General features: G+C 33.8%; 1 protein-coding gene across 1 annotated transcript; it reads right to left on the bottom strand.

The window, feature by feature from the left end:
* Positions 1 to 4,578: 4,578 nt before the first annotated feature.
* Positions 4,579 to 5,984, bottom strand: LOC122723047 (putative pectinesterase 63). The gene is made up of 4 exons (XM_043953772.1): positions 5,490 to 5,984; positions 5,170 to 5,376; positions 4,820 to 5,061; positions 4,579 to 4,735 (listed from the first exon to the last, which is right to left on the bottom strand). The coding sequence occupies exons 1-4, from the start codon at positions 5,982 to 5,984 to the stop codon at positions 4,579 to 4,581; spliced, it is 1,101 nt and encodes a 366-aa protein (XP_043809707.1).
* Positions 5,985 to 19,007: the final 13,023 nt, after the last annotated feature.

The raw sequence follows: 19,007 nt of genomic DNA, 5'->3' as shown, positions 1-19,007 counted from the left end.
ACCTTAATATGATCTAATCTCTCTATATTATTAAAAATAATATACTATTATCACTAATCGATTCAGTTCGATTTTTTCATTTTTTCTAACCAAAATCGAATCGAATAGAAATAAATGAAATTTTTAAAATTAAAAACTAAATCAAACTGAAATAAATAAAAAACTGAACCAAAATTTTAAATTAATTCGGTTCGGTTGATTTTTTCTGTTTGAACCGAATACTGCTCACCCCTTGGGTCAGGTAGGTTGTCTTCAATTACCCCTTCTTCGTGCTGCCCATCCTCATCCTCATCCTCATTCCCCTCCTCAAGGAAGATATCGTCAATCCAAGAGAAGTCCTCTGCAGGAAAATGCCTGAGGAGCTCTTTCTAGACAAAGTCTTGGACTTGTATGAACATCTCCCCACTATGAGCCACCATCTCTTGAAGTTATGCCTTAGGCTCAGCAACCTTAGTAGAGATGGCCCGAGCCTCCTCAGCTTGAACTTGTAGTTCTAAGACTTGGTGATGCAGCAGGGCCACTTGATCCTCCACAATCTTTGCCCGATTCTCAAGGACTAGCTTGGAAGCATTGGCCTCACTTTACTCAGCCTAGAGCTTATCCACCAACTCTAGAGTCTCCTTTATGGTGCCTTCCACTTTGTCGACCCGAGTCTTCAACCTCAAGCATTCCTCGACCAAGAGCCTCCTGTCTGTCTCTTGAGTGCCAAACTCCCACCTCAGGGCTTTGTAGCACTCCTTGGCCACATAGGCACAGAGGGCACTCTCTAGGGCAGAGTGCATAACATTATCAAAAAGCACATCCTTCTCAAGCCCGTTCAGGTAGCGATGATCCCCGAGCCTTAGAGCATTCTTAGTTAATAGAATGGCCATAGTAGGATCATTAAGGAGAGAGGGCATCCGGGTTAGCACCAATGCTAGACACTGGATGCTAGGAGGCCATGAGGACTCAACCCCCACATTCACAGGAGCGGGTTTAGAAGGAGTGGGGACGGCAAAAGGAGACTTAGAGGTTGGGGCAAATGCAGAGGTGCTTATGGAAAAAGACTCAGGCTGCAAATGGACCGAATCTTCTACTGTGGGTTGGGGAGGAGGAGGAGCTTGAGGTGGTACCTCCATTGGGAGTAACTAAAGAAGAGGAAGTATTCATATTCATTTTAAAAGGTGAAAGAAAATAGAAATTAGGAGACTTTGACTACGCCCTGGCAATGGTAAGTACAGGTGTTATATACACGTATACATATATAACAGGAAGACTAGGTGCTCGATTCTACGCCCTGGCACGACAGAGTTACTGGGACTATGTGGTGACAGGTTTACCCTTGATGTGGATTGTTTGTGTTATGATGCATTCCATAAGATCATGTTTTACTGTTCTACTCACTGGGCTATAGATCTCATCCCACTCCCTTAACCCCAGTCTTGCAGGTTCAGTATACAGTGTACAGGGGAGATCAGCAGAGGACTAAAAGAGAAAAGAGATTTGTAATAGCTTAGAGTGGACATGTAATATTAAAGAGATGTACTAGTTGTGCTTAACACTTATAGTCTTCTATTTTAGCGACCAAACACTTAAATCCCTCACTTTCTCTTTCGTCCAAATTTGTAGTCCTTCCGTCCATTTAAGCCGTTTGGTCAAAGAGTCAAAGGTGAGAGGTGATAATTTTTTCCAAAAATACCATCCTCTCAACGTGAAATCCTTATCTTTCATCTTTTTCATATTTTCTCCATTTCCTTTTATTCATTGTTAATTCTCCTCTTTTTTTTTTCTCTCTCTCTCTTTTTTATCTTTCTTCTCCCTCATATTTTCTCTATTTTCTTTTGACATGGTTGATTTTTCTTTTCTTTTTTTTTCTCTTTTTCATCTTCTTTCTCCCTTATATTTTATCTATTTCTTTTTGACATTGTTGATTTTTCTTTTCTTTTTTTTTTCTCTTTTTCATCTTTGTTCTCCCTCATATTTTCTCTATTTCCTTTTGACATTGTTGATTTTTCTTTTTTTCTTTTTGTTTTTTTTTCTCTTTTCCATCTTTCTTCTCCCTGAAATATTATTTGAGAGTTGCAAAAAGGGTAGGAGTTATGGTGAAGAAGAAGAAGAAGAATCTACAGTGAAGAGGCATTGGGTTTGAGTTTCGTGATTTTGAAATAGCGGGACTTTTAGTGAGGGTCAATTTTGTCAATTCATGTGTCCCAAACGGCGATTTTGGATGGAAGGACTACGAATTTGAACAGAAGAGAAAGTGAGGAACTTAAGTGTTGGGTCGCCAAAATAGAGAGACAGAAGTGTTAATCACGTTAAATCTCAGGGACTAAAAAGTAATTTTCCCTAACATTAATTAGGTAAATTGTTGGTTATAGCTAATAATTGATATATGATAGATGTTGTTGTTAGCTTATAGTTAATAACTGATTCTTAGTGTTGTTAGCTGATCTTAATTGCACCTGAAATATTCTTTTTATTGTATTTCATAGTTGTTGTTGTTAATATGTAAAACGACAGATAAACATAATTGTTGTCGTTAATACGACGGATAAACATAATTGTTGTCCTTAATATTATATAATAAATTAATAATTTGTCTTTTTATTTTTAGAATCTTATCCCTAAAATTTAATTCTATCACAATCTAAGGTTCTTCCATTGGAGAGTCAATGATTTGCATCTAGTCAAAGGAAAGAGATTAAATGTAATTCCAAAAATACCCTTATAAGTAATAAAATAGAAAAATTACTACTTAGTCCCTATAATATGGAGAAACTTACTAGTTAATCACTCGGTTTTGAAAAATACATTCATACGTCCATGAAATTTTAAAAAAATCTACTACTTAGTCCCTCTGTTAATTTTATCATTAAAAATTTTACTATTTGGTCCCTATAGTTTTAAAAAAACTTATTAGTTGGTCCTTAAAATTATTAAAAAGTTTACTAATTAGACCATTCATATCAAGAGTATTTTAGATTTTTTTAAAATACTTAACGACTAAAACTAATGGAATGACTAACTAGTAGATTTTTTTAAAAAGTCAGAACCATTTTAATGAATTTTTTAAAATCAAGGAACTAACTAGTGAGTTTCTCCATCCGATAAGATCTAAGTAGTAATTTCTCCTAATAAAAATTTCTTCTACTCTTCAGATTCTCATATTTCTTTCATCTACTTTCCATACCCCCTTCATTATTCATGTCTAACACATACCCAAAACTACAAAATTTGTATGTTAAAAACATATTTTGTAGTAATTGAAAAGGAAACGGAGGATCGGCAGTGACACGAGCGACCGACAGCGCAAGCAGCAAGTGACGTGACGTAAGTAGTGAGTAGCGAGCAATGTGAGTGGATGGAGATGAGAGCAGTGAGCGATGACGTGAGTGGCTATAGATGCAAGCAGAGAGTGATGTGAGTTGTTGGAGATGCGACGAATGAGCGATGCGATGGATGAAGACAAGAGCAATGAGCGACGCGAGTTGTTAGATATATGATTAGCGATGCAAGGAGTGCGTGGCGCAAATGGGATGCACATCAAGTGGCAAGAAACGAGAACAATTAGTGACTCGAGCAGCGGGCAACTAGAGTAGTGAACGACGAGCAGTGATCGACAGCGAGCAACATTACAAAAGTAATTTCTATTGAATTTTAATTTTTTATTTTTAATAATTGAAATTTTATATATTTTTATTTTTATTATATTTTTCAAGTTTCATTATTAAATTTATTGAAATTTTTATTTGTTTGTGAAGATTGTGTTTGAGATTTTCTTCCGTAAATTTTAACGGAATTAAACTTCAGGAACTAAAGCGTTGGACGAGAATAATAGAGGGATAAATCTGTTAAATGTGTTATATCTCAGGAACGAAAAAATATTTTTTTCCTCGATTTCTATTATATTTATTGAGTTTGAATCTTGAATTTATTGAAGTTTTTATTTATTTGTAGAGATTGAGTTTGCGATTTTCAATTGTTGCTTTGATTTGTAAATGAGATTTTGTTGATTCGATTATTTGAGGGACGGACCTATAAATTTGCAGGAAATAAATTTTAGGGACTAAAGTGTTGGATGCTAAAAAGGGTAATTCAGTCATTTTTCCTATCACTAACGGCATTTTTGATGGAAGGTCCTCTAATTTTTATAGAATCACCTCTAACTTTTATGGAATCAAACTTTAGGGACTGAAGTATTGGGTGTTAAAAATAGAGGAACGAATCTGTTAATTATGTTATACCTCACGGATGAAAAAGTAATTTTCTCGTATAATTAATATAATTATTTTTATAATATTTATATTTATTTTATAAGTATAAATAATTTACAGATGTAAATTAAAATTTATTTTATTTTATAAATTTTGTAGTTAACAAAAATTAAAGGGATAATATGGTCCAAACAAAAAATAAAGTCATAACTGATGAGAAAAAAAATTCTAACGTGAGAGCTTATTGAAAAGGCAGCTGATAGGTATCTATTAGCTATCAGCTGCCTTTTCAAATAGTTTACCAAAAACACAAAATAGTTGGTTGAAAACTAATCAGCTATCAGTTATGAAAAAAAAGGTAAACCAAACATCCTCTTAAAAAATATTACTTTGGAGGTGGAAGCAACCATTTAGAACCCTGAATGTAGCCAAGAGAGAGAAAGTTTTTGGCTTGTGCATCCTTTAGCTGCTTGGTGAATTTAACACGTCCTTTAGGATTCGATCCAGGTCCTGAATTCTTATATTCTGCAAAGAAAACCGTGCTGCATTTCAAACAATTCATCTTAATTAGTTCATTACCATTTTTATCTCTCTCAGAGCTTGATGTAAGAGATAATTTAGTTTACCTGTCCCTGTCAGGTTGCCTATTGTCTGACCATCCAAGAGGATTAACAACAGCACCCATTTCAGTATAAGAGAAGATCACCTGTGGCATCTTCCTCCATGCTCGTCCCAGAAATGATCCCGATCCACTTCCAGTTATTTTGCATTGTACGAATGAGTAACCAAAATTTTCTGATTTTTCCTCCTTTCCTTGTGCTGTGATGAATGTCAAATCCTTATTATCTACTACATTTAGTTGCGATTCCTGCATTTAAAATAAGGTATAATAGTTATATTTTATCTAATATATCACTTTTCAGAAAAAAAAAAAAAAACAATGTTGATATACATATATATATATATATATTCTTACCAAATAAAGTGATCTTCCTCTTCCGAAAATAAAATCAACAGTGCCTTCAATGTAACAATTTCTATAAAAGTGGTGTCCTCTATCATCACATAATGTGTCTTGAAATCCAAGAAATTTGCAGTTATAGAAAGCTGCCTTGTCACCATTAATTCTTAATGCAACTGCCTGACCTCCCGGCTTGTTCGATTGGGGTTTTGGTGCAGTATTCTATACCAAAGGAAGAGGTGAATAAATGAATCATAAGACCACAAATCATTAAGCAAAATGAAACGATAATTAAGACATATGTGTGTATATGTGCTTATATGTAAATACCTTACCTGAAAAATAATATTAACCCCCATGAAATAATCAGAATCTACAGTTACAGTACCACTATAATGAGTTCCATATTTACGAGCGGTGCCACCAAATGCCAAGGTGGGCATGGCTTTAGGATCTCCAAGAAATGTAATAAAAGGCTTAGTTTTTTCAATTTCAATCTTCTCGGTGTAGACTCCAGGACCAATTTTTATAATTGCACGTTCTTTGTTTTGTAATGGAATACTTTTAATCGCATCAGTAACGGTCTTGAACTTTCCTTTTCCATCTTTTGAGACCGTAATTATTTTGGATTTGGCCTCAGCAGCTTCAAGAGCAGGATCTAAGGTGCCTTTACGACTTTTCCAAGGCTTAACATTAGTTTGGAACCAATTACTTACTTTAGAATCATCGGCTGGTATTGGTGTTGTATCATCAGAGCTAACGGTGGTTGCAACAACAAGAATGGCAATGAGGACACAATGAGTTGCATCAACGCAGTGCCCTCTTGCCATTTTGTAGTTACTTTCTCCCGTTAATTTTTTTGTTCAGGGCTATTTGATTGATTGCTTGTTTTTTTTTCTTTGCTAGATGATTCTAATTTATAGAAGTATAAGATACTTTATATAGAAAATACTTAAAAAAGAGGCTGAGAATAAGAGAGAATTTCTTGCATGTCTGTAACTAAAGATAGAAAAAATGTTAAGATGTCATTATATTTATTTTATTTTTCGTTTTGTTTTGTGATCGTAAAAAAAATCCATTCAATCAAATATATAGAATCCATGTGAAATATAAAAATAATTAAAAAAATACTATATTACATTGAATTTCAAAGACAAATAGATTTTGGCATAAATAAATATTATACTCTAATAATGAATTAATTAATAAAAAATTATATTAGAGGTGAAAACAACCATTTAAAACCTTAGATATAGCCAAGAAAATGGAAGTTTTTTGCTTCTCTATCCGTTAACTACTTGGTGAATTTAACATGTCCTCTATGGTTTGATCAAAATACTGAATTCTTGTACTCTGCGCAGTAATCGGTAGTGCATTTTTGAGTAATTCGTTTTAATTAGTTCATCACCAATTCTTAAGATAATTATTTGGGTTGCCGACTTTTCGAAATTAAGTCTTGGTACACGTTGCTTATTTCCTGATGGAATAAAGGTTTAGTTTTATCATTTATGAATTTTTAAGTGTAGACTCCAAGGCTAATTTTCATAATTACACATTGCTTATTTCCTGATGGAATACTTTTAATAACATCAGTAAGAGTTTTGAAATCTCTTTTTCTATCTTTTGAAAGCTTAATTATTTTAGGTTTCGTTTAAGAACCTCCAAGAGCGGGATCTAAAGTAACTTTACAACTTGCCACTTGCCAGGAGTTTAACATTAGTTTTAAATCAGTTTCATACTTGAGAATCATTGGTTGGTATGGTTGTTGTATCACAACAGTTAACGACGGTAGCAACAACAAGAATGACAATGTGAACGTAATGAGTTGCACCGATGCACTGCCCTCTTGTCATTTTGTTGTTGCTTCTTTCGGTTAATTTATTTGATTAGGGTTTTATAGGTGATTGCTTACTTTTTCCTCCTATTAATACAACTAAATTTAGAAAAACTTCCAAAGTGTATTCATCTTTGCCTTACAAATGTAAAATCTATATCTTTTCCTTTGTTTTTTTCAGTCACAAGTTTTCTATGTTTCTTTCAGTATTCATGTGAATAGTTCATTTGATCAAATTTACAGGATCTATCCATCAAAATGACACAAATAGATAAAAGAATTAAGGGGATGATTCTAATCATAAAGTTTCTTAATTATAAATTTTAAAAATAGTTCATATTCAAAATTGAAACTTGAAAGCATTAATTAAGAGAAAAGAAACTGTGCCACCTCGAGAGATAAGCGTAAAACATTTTATATTTATATAAATTAAAGGTGATATCATAAACGGTTAGATCAGTAATCTTGACACTTATAATATTTCGGCAATAATGAGCATGAACCATACAAAACAATTATGACTTTCTTGCTGTCATGTCTAAAGCCGCTAAAATATATTTCTCTTTTGTATACCTATATTTTCTTGCTTCCCATGAATTTTTCAATTATAAAACAACAAATAAATTTAACCTATTATTAGTCATATCCATTTCAAAACTAATTTTTAATAATTTATAACTTCAATCAAAATCAAATATATTTCGCAATAATTCAAATTAATTAATTCCTTTTCTTTCAATTTTTTTGTTTGAAGGAAGTTTTTAATTGATTTATTTTAACTTAGAAAATTACAAAAGAAAAAAAATAATAAATTGAATTTTTGTGAATGTAGTAACTTCAAAGAGAGGATTAGGAAAGCTTTTGTTTGTTTCAAAATAGAGAAAAGTATAAGCCATTCCAAAGATCACCACTTTCTATTTTATGTTTAAATAATTGAAGTATTTTTTTTTTTTGTATATGATAGGCATTTGGGGAAGATTTTTAGATATTTCTTATCAATATATTCCGTAATTGGCAGACAATATTTTAAATATTTGATTCATTGAGATTCTAATATCATCTTATAAACAAACCTTTTATTTGATATGATTCACTCTATAAAAAAAAAATCAATTGAATTATAATAAAATTAGGTATGATTTTATTTTATTTTTTTAAAAAATAATATTTTAAGTTCAAAGGAAATTAATCTGTTCCATTTAAAAAAAATTGCTAGATTTCGGTTTAGAGGGTGCCTCGCCTATTTCAAAATAAATTTTAGCAGAAACCTTCCCAACCAAGTGTAAACTGGTTCCGTTAGACAAATATAATGAAAAAGCTGATCCCATAAGGCACTTGACAATCTTTAGAATGACCAAGATGTCAACGATTTTGTTTTATGCCGAATTCCATTTTTAACACTTATAGATTTAGATAAGAAATTGTACCAACATCTGAGTCCAGGTTTAATTCAAAATTTTACATAATTTGCTACATTATTTAAATTTAAATTTATTACGTATATACCTCCTAAAAAACTTTTCTCTAACTTGCAGAAGATCCGCCAAGAAAAGGGCGAGCTTTTAAGAATTTTTATCTCACGGTTCAACGCTGAAGTCATACATGTGGAAGAATTAAATCACAAGATAGCGTATAAAGCGTTGAAGAAAGGAACACAAAATGTTAAATTTATGGATTCCTTGATTAAAAAACTGGCCATGACGTATCAACAGTTGATAGATAAAACTCAGAAGTATATTAGGTTGGATGACAAATTCAGAGCATTAAAAGAGGACAAGTGGGCGAACCAAATGTTAGGAAACCCAGAGATTACTGCAACCCAAAACACACAGCGGAAAATAAAAATCTTTGGTTTCCTTCATAGGATCCGAATACTTCGTTTATTTTGAAAGGAAGGATGAGAGACTAACCTGTTAGACTCGACGAGAAAATACTATTTCGGACTGATGGTGCTACTTTTGAAACGAACACTCTCAATGGTATTCACACAAACGTCTTTTATCCTTCTAGAGTGCTAGCTCTCTCAAAGATGGATAAGATATATGCTCCCCAATCTGCAACTCAGAAAAATGATTTCTCCAAAACCTTACCCCCACAATTCGCAGAAGAAGTTTTATTCGTTTTTCAGTCTTTTTGTTTTCCCACAATTCTTTTCGTAAAAAAGTTGTGTTCATAACTCACTATCACAATCTCGCAGATACTCAAATATCTTACGTGATAGTTTGTTTTAATAAGAAAAACCAAAGAATTTTTTATCTGTAACAGTTACAAATAAACTGCAGATCTTTTTAAATATTATTATCTTATAATAATAATTAATATTAATAATAATAATAACATCTTTATTATTATTAATTATACTAATAGGCTTTTAGCCAATTAATATGACATAGCACATCAACAACGTTCTTTTGTGTGTAACCCAATATGCTCATATTAATTGGCAATATACCTAATCCCACAAGGCCCATAAATCATAAGCAGTCTCTAGCAAGACATTATGACTACCCAATTAATATGAGGATCGATAGTCCAATAAAGCCTAATAAATAGAACATGTATTAATCTCTTTGTCACACGATATCTATTTTGAACATAATTCATGGTCAATGTCAAACTTATAATGTTCAAATTTGTGATTTCTCGATCTCTAAGTAGACTGATAAAATAAAATGATATTGATCACACTATTAATTTATTTGAGCACGGCCATGCATTTCTCAGTCTCACTTATCGAGCAGTCCAGAAGATATCTCTCTCAGAGAGGGACAAATTTTATCTTGATTGTTCAATATCATCTACATAATTTCTATTATGCTCAATCATAACCTTTATGATTGTCTGATTAAAGAAAATGTTTGGTTATGTCAAAACATAACAGTTCTTATGTTGGAAATTATGACAATCTCAAGTCAAATTATTAAAACATAACTACTTTGAGATTCACTTATGACAACAATCCATGTAGTTATCTCAATGCGAGTCCATCCAATACTTTGTTCTCTAACAAGTACCTATGATTATTGAATTATATCAACATATACATAATCATCTCATGATTATCAATCAATAATCATACTAGTAATGTTTTATTATTATCACCATAATAATAAGTAATCAGGGATGTTAATCATTATTATGTAATATGCAAATAAATAATAATGATAGTAAAACCTCTTTTATTAATAACTAAAATGACATACAAAAAGGTCCAAGATGATGGTCTAGGGCAAATACATTAACATCCACCACCTCATATTCTCTTTCTTGCAAGTCTAGCTAATCACAACACTGCTTTGTTTTCTTGCTGCATAACCTAGTTAAATTTCTCAATTAAGAAGGGCATTTATAACTTTTCACTCAAGACTAATAGAATCTAACCATTATTAACAGGACTAAATAATTGTACTTTAAAATAATGAGGAATAATTTAATTGGTTATAATAATTGTAAGGACTAACTAATTAATTTCACTAAAATTCAAATACCCATAGTAATTTTTCTAAAGATAAATTTATAATAGATATAATAAGATGTAAATAACATTTTATTTTTATTAATCTAGAAACTTGCTATGGTAGGTAAGAATGAGTTTAATAATATTTAAAAGGGAAATACACTATTTAGTCCTTGAATATTGTCAATATTAACAAGTTAGTCTCTTAATTTTGAGAAATTTATTAAAACGTCCTTATATTTTTTCTTCATCAATGAAATAGTACTTCCGTGTATTTCTGTATTTTAAAAATATAATAAAAGACCAAATCACCTCCTTCTTCTTCGCCACAAAAGACCAAATCACCCTCTTCTTCTTCTTCTTCTTTAAGGAGGAAATTTACTATTTAGTCCTTGAATATTGTCAATATTAACAAGTTAGTCTCTTAATTTTGAGAAACTTATTAAAACGTCCTTATCTTTTTTCTCCATCAATGAAATAGTACTTCCGTCTATTTCTGTTCTTTAAAAATATAATAAAAGACCAAATCACCCCCTTCTTCTTCGCAACAAAAGACCAAATCACCCTCTTCTTCTTCTTCTTTAAGGAGAAAATTTACTATTTAGTCCTTGAATATTGTCAATATTAACAAGTTAGTCTCTTAATTTTGAGAAACTTATTACAACTTCCTTATCTTTTTTCTCTATTAATGAAATAGTACTTCTGTCTATTTCTGTTCTTTAAAAATATAACAAAAGACCAAATCACCCCCTTCTTCTTCGCTTCTTCTTCTTCTTCTTCGCAACAAAAGACCAAATCATCCTCTTCTTCTTCTTCTTCTTTAAGGAGGAGGAAGATGGACTATTTCGTTGATAAAGAGAAAAGATAAGGACGTTTTAATAGATTTGAGAAAAGATAAGGATGTATTAATAGATTTCTGAAAATATAGGAACTGACTTGTTAATAATGGCAATACCCAGAGACTAAAGAAATTGGCTTATTTGAGAGCAAAATTGGATTTTAAAAAATTTTCTCTTATTTTTCATCTGTTTTTAACAGAAAAAGAAACAAAACAACTATTTTGTTGACGAAGATAAAAAAATATGGACGTTTTAATAGTTTTCTAGAAAATGCTGAGAGTGACTTTCAATACTCAGGGATTAAATAGTAAATCTCCCTATTCAAAATAATGTTAAAAGAGTTTAAGAAACAAAATTAAAGTTAAGCAATCAAATTGAAAAATGCTCTTAAGTGAAAACTAACCTTCGCTTTAAAAGTATCTACATTACATTCAACTTGGAAAAGAGTTTCCGCCAATTAGGTGTTTGAAGCGGCTATTTATAAGTTTGACACTAAAATAAAAAGTGAAAACCACCTAAAAGGAAAAGAGAATTTACAAATGATTTGATAGATATTTATCTCTCCTTTCCTTTCTCTTATGCCCTAAGATCTTTTTTTCTTATGAATTAAACCACTAATTTTCAAGTATAAATAAGAATTTCCATTCTCTAAATAAACTGAACTAACTAAAATGAAAACCATATTTTAAGTATTTGTAAAAATCAAACAAAACCAAATTAGAAGAGAAATCGATCTAAATTGAATTGGTCTGATTCAAATTCAGTTTTGTTGGTTAGGATTTGATTCAATTGAATTATTTTAATTTTGGTCAGGATTTGATTTCCCTATTTTATCAAAAGGACATAGTATTAATAACTAATTGGATTAGTTTAGTTTTATCAAATTTTTTCTGATCAAAATTGACCAAACCGAAATAATTGAATTTTTAAAAATTAAAACTAAAACACACTGAAAATAATAAAAATTGAATTGAATTTATAAACTGATTTGGTTGATTATTTTGATTTAAATCAAATACGGCTACCATTAAATATAAATAAAATTATTTTATAAAAATTTACTATTTAGTTCCTATGATATGAAAAAATTCACTTGATTTTTTAGTTTTGAAAATATATTAAAATGTTTTTGTCATTTTAAAAAGAAAGGGCATTGTTTTGTACGTGGTAAGGGTTATCATGCACCTCAGTGTAAGAAAAGAGTGATAAATGACAATCCTCCTAAACCAAAAGTGAATTTAGTTGAAGGAGATGACATTATTGTTGCGGTCATTTCTCAAACTTTTCTTGTAGCTAATGTGCAAGAATGGGTAGTAGACTCTGGTGCTATTAGGCATATCTGTACAAATAGAAATGCATTTACATCCTACATTACAGTGGGGGAAGGAGAAGAACATATGTATTTAGGTGATTCTAGGACTGCGAATGTCATTGGTAAAGGGAAAGTTCTTATCAAACTCACATCTGGCAAGACCTTAGCACTTAATGAAGTACTTCATGTATCTAATATAAGAGCTAATTTAATTTCTGTAGCTTTATTGAGAAAGGCTGAGATTAGATGTCTTTTGAATCGGATAAAATTATACCGACTAAAAATGACATTTTTATTAGAAAAGATTATTGTAATCAAGGACTCTTTATTCTCAATATTTCTGCAATAACAAATGAAAATGCATCTTCTTCTGCTTACTTGCTTAATTCTTTTGATTTATGGTATGCTAGATTAGGACATGTTAGTACTTATTATATTAAAAAAAATGCAATATCTTGGTATAATATCTGGCACCAGTAATACATGTTTAAATAAATGTGAGATTTGTGTAGAATCTAAGTCAACAAAAAAATCATGTTCAACTATAGATAGAGAATTTGAATTGCTTAGTTTAATACATACAGATTTAGGGGATTTAAAATAAACTATGACTAGAGGTGGTAAAAAATATTATGTAACTTTTATTGATGACTATTCTAGATATATGATAGCGGTTGTCGAAGCCGTCAAAAATAAACCTATTAATCAATCAACAAATAAATTTGCAGATAGTGGCAATAGGGTCGAACCACAGGGAATTGACACTAAAGATCTTCCTAATAATGACCAAGATAAGTAAATAACAAATAATTAAAAGAGGGGGATTTGATTTGATAATAAATAGCAAAAGAAAGCGATAATTTAAATAGATGAGAATTTCAATGGGAAAAGGATTCTAGTTGAAGTATGAGTCTATTTCAGTTTGTTCAGAATTGATCATTGACTATTTAGGACTCCTATTTTATTTCAATAAATTGATTTTGGTTATGGAAGACGCTTCTCACAACCAAATTCCTCCTTAGTTCTAGTTTGATTAGGAAACGTTCGCTAATCAAACACTAATCAACAAGTTGCCAAGGAACGTCCTTGGGGCATTGTAGCATCGAACAACTGTTGACTGCATTAAGACTTAGAGAAACCCAATTCTATCCTTGCCAACCGCGTGGTCAAGTTTAGATTATGCAACTTGATTAAATGTGTATTTGAACAACCTAAGCAATTACGGACCTAAATCATTCAAACAATATCACTTAAGCAATTTAAAAGCAATGGGCCCTTATTGATTCTAAAAGCTAAGTAATAATTATGGATAGATCAAATTGCATAAATATTGAAAACAAATAAGAGTTTAACAATGGAGTTTTAAATCTCCCAATTCATCACAAACTGAATTTCCTCAAGTTCAACTAGAAAAGAAAGGAAATTAGCCACTCATGGACAAAAGATGAAAAGAAAAGAAAGAAAGAAGCTGCAGAGTTTCTGGCGAGGGGAGAAGATGCTGAGTAGCTGATCAGAAGATGCCCCTTGCTGGTTTGGAGGGTGATTCCTCTTTTGATGTTGAATTTAATTGCAACTGGAATTCCTTAGGTGAGAAACTCTTTCGTGGCTCTTGGAATTGTGTTGGTAGTGATTGAGTTGGATTTGGACTTCTGAAAATTCGAAATTTGGTTCCCTGCTGTTTTCCCGCCTCTGCTGTCAATTTCTGCTGTCAAGGTGATTTGGGCAGTTTCTGCGAGTGATTTGGGCAGATCACTTGCCCAATCTGCCCCAATCGCTCTTTAGGATTCAGTCTAGTTTCTGTCTCTGTCTCTGCGAGTGATTTGGCCAGTTTCTGCGAGTGATTTGGCAGATCACTTGCCCATATCACTTCTGCCTGTTGCCTCCAGGTTTCTGCTTCAGCTTGATCTGGGCAGTAATTTGGGCAAATTACTGACCCAATCACTTTTCTGTCATTTTCTGCACTTTTTCTCCATTTTTCCAATTTCTTCCTTTTCTGTAAAAACAAGGTAAAAACCATAAATTAAGCTAAATAATGTGTAAATAAACAATAATAAAGATAATAAAAATGTGGCTAAATTATGCTTGATCAAATACACCCACACCTAGCTTTTTGCTTGTCCTCAAGCAACAAATAACTTAGTCAATCAAGCCCCTTTTTCTTTTGAGCCTAAGTACCACTTAATCAGCCCCCCCTAGACTCTTAAATTGAAGTATCACAGTATAGAGTACATGCACCAAAGTTGTTCTTCTCTTTTCCTTGTTTCCTCTTACCTATCATGGTCAAAGGAAAGGTTTTTGATTCAATCATGCTTATTCTCTTTGTATAAGCTCAATGCAACCTCTAAGAGTGACTTGCCCTTCTTTAAGCATTTTATTTTATTCAGCAACACTTTTTTTTTTATTCTTGCCTGAAAAAGTCACTAACCTTTTTACGCGAAGGTGTATATTGGTGATACCCACCCCCGGTTACTCAGTTAGTCACTTGTTCAAGTGGCTACTAGCTCTGTTCATAGCTTATTTGGCCATAGGAACATGTTTTATGCTTTGTGCTTTTGTGCTGGTTTTTCTTTTTCTTTTCTTTTCATGACAGTTTGGGCAATTCACCTCATAAGGAGTTACACTAACTTTTTATTTGCATGTATTTATATTTTTATTTCCCTTGACCAATGCAAATTTAGAGATTCAATTCAAGAAAAGAACTTCCAAAGTGAAGGTAGCACACTATAATTGATTCAATTTAGGCCTAAAGGGGTGGAAAATCAATGGGGTCATGAGATAGGAAGCTCTTTTAACCTTGTTATCTATGCTGAGTAGAGCAAAAGCTAAGTCAAAATTCTGTGTGTGTGTGTGCAAAAAGTGAAAAAATGTGTGAAAAAATTTTGGTGTGTGTTTATGGGGCAAAAAGATGCAAAAAGAAACAAAAAGAAAGCAAAAAGATAATGTAAACGGAAAAAATATAACCTAAACCTAACAGTAAATACCCCCACACCTATCCCAAACATTGTCCTCAATGTTTAAACATAAATATGAAAAAATTAATAAGGAGAAGGAAAGGGACTGCCTGGGATGTGGGTGATTAGGCCAAGTGATTTGGGCAAATCACTGGTCAAATCACTGTCGTGGTTGGTCTGTGGATAGAAAAATGTTGAACCAGCAGCTGCAACATGCTTTCCATGTGCTGCATCCTGTCTTAAGCCTCCACCGAATGGTCTTAAGTTGTCTTTTATGTCCTCCAAGGTCCACCCAATTGCTTTCTTGTGCTTCCTCAACACATCAAGGAGCTTTTCCTCTTCTTCTTGGCTGAGCTGGTTAGAAATAATTACTAGAAGTGTATTTTCAGCCCCTAAAAAGGCATATTTGAGATGGCTGGGCAAGGGTTTCAGATCTGGTGTATCTGCTGCCTGTTCTGATTTCTGCTGTTTGCTGTCTGATTTGGGCTGTGATTTGGGCAGATTATCTGGTGATCTGGGCAAATCACTCTCTGTTGTGCCTGTCTTCCCCAGTGATTTGGGCAGATCGTTTGGTGATTTGGGCAAATCACCCGCCACCAGCTGTGAATAATACTCCATCTGGTCTGTATTAGTGTTGCTGTCCACTTCTTCCCCCCTGCAAAGACCTTCATAAAGTAAGTTTTCTTGATCATAATAAAAAATTTATTGACTTAAATCATCAATAACATCAAGGCCATAAACATGAGAAACATCATTGGGAAATTTCATGGCATCATAAACATTAAATTTGATAATTTCCCCTTCAAACTCCATGGTTAGTGTGCCATCATGCACATCAATTTTTGTTCTGGCTGTGCTCAAGAATGGTCTCCCAAGTAGGATGTCAGAGGTGATTTTGCCCTTATCCTCCTCCATGTCAATCACATAAAAATCTGCTGGGAAGACTAGTTGGTCAACTTGTAGCAACACATCTTCTAGCACCTCCTTGGGATGGACGACGGATCGGTCAGCTAATTGGATCACAATGCTGGTGCCCTTGAGTGTACCTGCATTCAACAAATTAAAAATGGAAAGGGGCATGACATTGATTGAAGCCCCAAGGTCACACATGGCCTTCTTTATTCCCACATTGCCTATTTTGCATGAAACCGCGAACATTCCTCTATCCTTGCATTTGGTGGGAAGTTTCCTTTGAATGACAGCTGAGACACACTCCCCCACACTTACCTTTTCATGTTCAGCAAGTTTCCTCCTATTGGTGCATAGCTCTTTGAGAAATTTAGCATACCTTGGTATTTGTTTGATAGCATCAAGTAGAGGTATATTGATTTCCACCTTGCAGAGTGTCTCAAGTATCTCTTTCTACTCTTTTTCTTTTTGAGATCTTGCAAATCTTTTGGGAAAAGGGTAAGGTACCTTGAATTTTTCTGCTGGTTGCTGTATTTTCTGCTTTTGGCTGGACTCTGCCTGATTTGTTGATTTGGGCAGATCGATCTCTGCCTTCTCTGGTGATTTGGGCAGATCACTGCTGGGCAGCTCAGTCTGCCTAGCGATTGGGTCAGTGATTTGGGCAAATCGACTGCCCTGATCACTTTCTGGCAGATTTTTTTCAATGGCCTGTTTTTGCAATTTTTCAGCCCTATTATCTTGCAGCCCTTTTCCACTCCTCAATGTGATGGCACTAACATTTTGTCTTGGATTTATCTCAGTTTGGGAAGGTAGCTTCCCTTGAGACTCATATTTGCTCATTGAAGAGGCCATTTGACTCACTTGTTTCTCAAGACTTTGCACAGTATTTGCTAAATTATGCACAATCTCTTCAAGAGGTGCTTTGGAGTTCTGAGGTGCAGCTTGAGCTTGATTCCTTTGCTGGTAGCTTGGATATTGATTTCTCCTTACATAACTGAAATTTGGATGGTCCCTCCAACCTAGATTATAAGTATTTGCATAGGGATCATACCTTCTTTGCCCATTGAAACCTCCAACAGCATTGACTTGCTGGTCTTCCTCTTGAAGGGATGGACATAGATCAGTTGGGTGGTTGTTGGCACATATTCCACATGGCTTGGGCTGTTGAATTTGCTGAACTTGTTGGGTTTGACCCACAACAAGGCTACGGACAGCATTGGTGAGATCAGAAATTTGGGATGCTAGAATGGATGTACTCACCTCATTTACACTCCTTGATGGTGGCTCTTGGTCTCTAAATTGTTGAGAAGCTACAACCATGGTGGAAATTAATTCCCTCATCTCTCTAGGTGACTTTTTCTCAATGGATCCTCCATAGGCTGCATCAATAAATTTTCTCTCTGTGGGTATCAGACCTCCATAGAAATACTCAATGAGAGATTGGTCAGAAATATCATGCTGGGGGCAGCTTGTGCACAACTTTTTGAACCTCTCCCAGTACTCATACAAGCCTTTAGAGTGCTTTTGCCTTATGCCACTTATCTCTCGACGGATGCCTATGGCTTTTGAGGTAGGGAAGAATTTTCTCAAGAATGCTCTCACCATACCAGCCCATGATGTGATGGATCCGGGTGGTAAGTAGAATAGCCATTCCTTGGCATAGTCATCAAGGGAAAAAGGGAAGGCTCTAAGTTTGATATCCTCTTCGGGAATACCTTGGGGTCTCATGGTTAAGCACACAACGTGGAATGCCTTCAAATGCTTGTGAGGATCTTCATTTTCTAAGCCTCTGAATTTAGGAAGGAGATGGATCAGACCTGTCTTAAGTTCAAAAGGTGCTGTCAATGGGGGATATGCAATGCATAAGGGTGCTAGGTCTCCTGCTGGTTCAGCTAGCTCTCCGAGAGTTCTTTCCCGTGGCTCAGGTGCTTGGATGGGCACGTTTCCAGCTTGTATTTCAGCTTCTACATGGGCAGCAGGTGGTTCCGCCATTGCTGGATTTTCTGCCATAACCAGAAGTTCAGTTTCTGGTTCAATTTCAGCAGTGGGAGGTGTGGTGATGAAGGTCTCTGCTGGTGCAGAAATTTCTGCAGCAGGGGCAGTAGCTGGTCTGTAAGATGGAGCTGTTGATGAAGATGGTTTTGAGGCTTGGTTCCTCAAATTTGCTTGCTTCCTTAAGCTCTTGGCAGTTTTCTCAATCTCCGGATCGTAAAGAAGAGTGTCTTTACGGCCATACCTAGTCATAAAGGGAAAATACGTTAGTTTAAATCAACTCCCCGGCAACGGCGCCAATTTTTGATAGCGGTTGTCGAAGCCGCCAAAAATAAACCTATTAATCAATCAACAAATAAATTTGCAAATAGTGGTAATAGGGTCGAACCACAGGGAATTGACACTAAAGATCTTCCTAATAATGACCAAGATAAGTAAATAACAAATAATTAAAAGAGGGGGGTTTGATTTGATAATAAATAGCAAAAGAAAGCGATAATTTAAATAGATGAGAATTTCAATGGGAAAAGGATTCTAGTTGAAGTATAAGTCTATTTCA

Source organism: Manihot esculenta, chromosome 2, assembly GCF_001659605.2.
Source record: "Manihot esculenta cultivar AM560-2 chromosome 2, M.esculenta_v8, whole genome shotgun sequence".
Classification (NCBI taxonomy): Eukaryota; Viridiplantae; Streptophyta; class Magnoliopsida; order Malpighiales; family Euphorbiaceae; genus Manihot; species Manihot esculenta.
This window is presented reverse-complemented; position numbering and strand designations above follow the sequence as displayed.

Excerpts from the sequence above, each read along its gene's own strand:
- LOC122723047 (XM_043953772.1), bottom strand. The coding sequence starts at position 5,984 with ATGGCAAGAGGGCACTGCGTTGATGCAACTCATTGTGTCCTCATTGCC. Across the intron at positions 5,377-5,489 it reads GGGTTAATATTATTTTTCAG|AATACTGCACCAAAACCCCA; the intron begins GTAAGGTATTTA and ends CCTTTGGTATAG. Across the intron at positions 4,736-4,819 it reads AGGCAACCTGACAGGGACAG|CACGGTTTTCTTTGCAGAAT; the intron begins GTAAACTAAATT and ends TTTGAAATGCAG.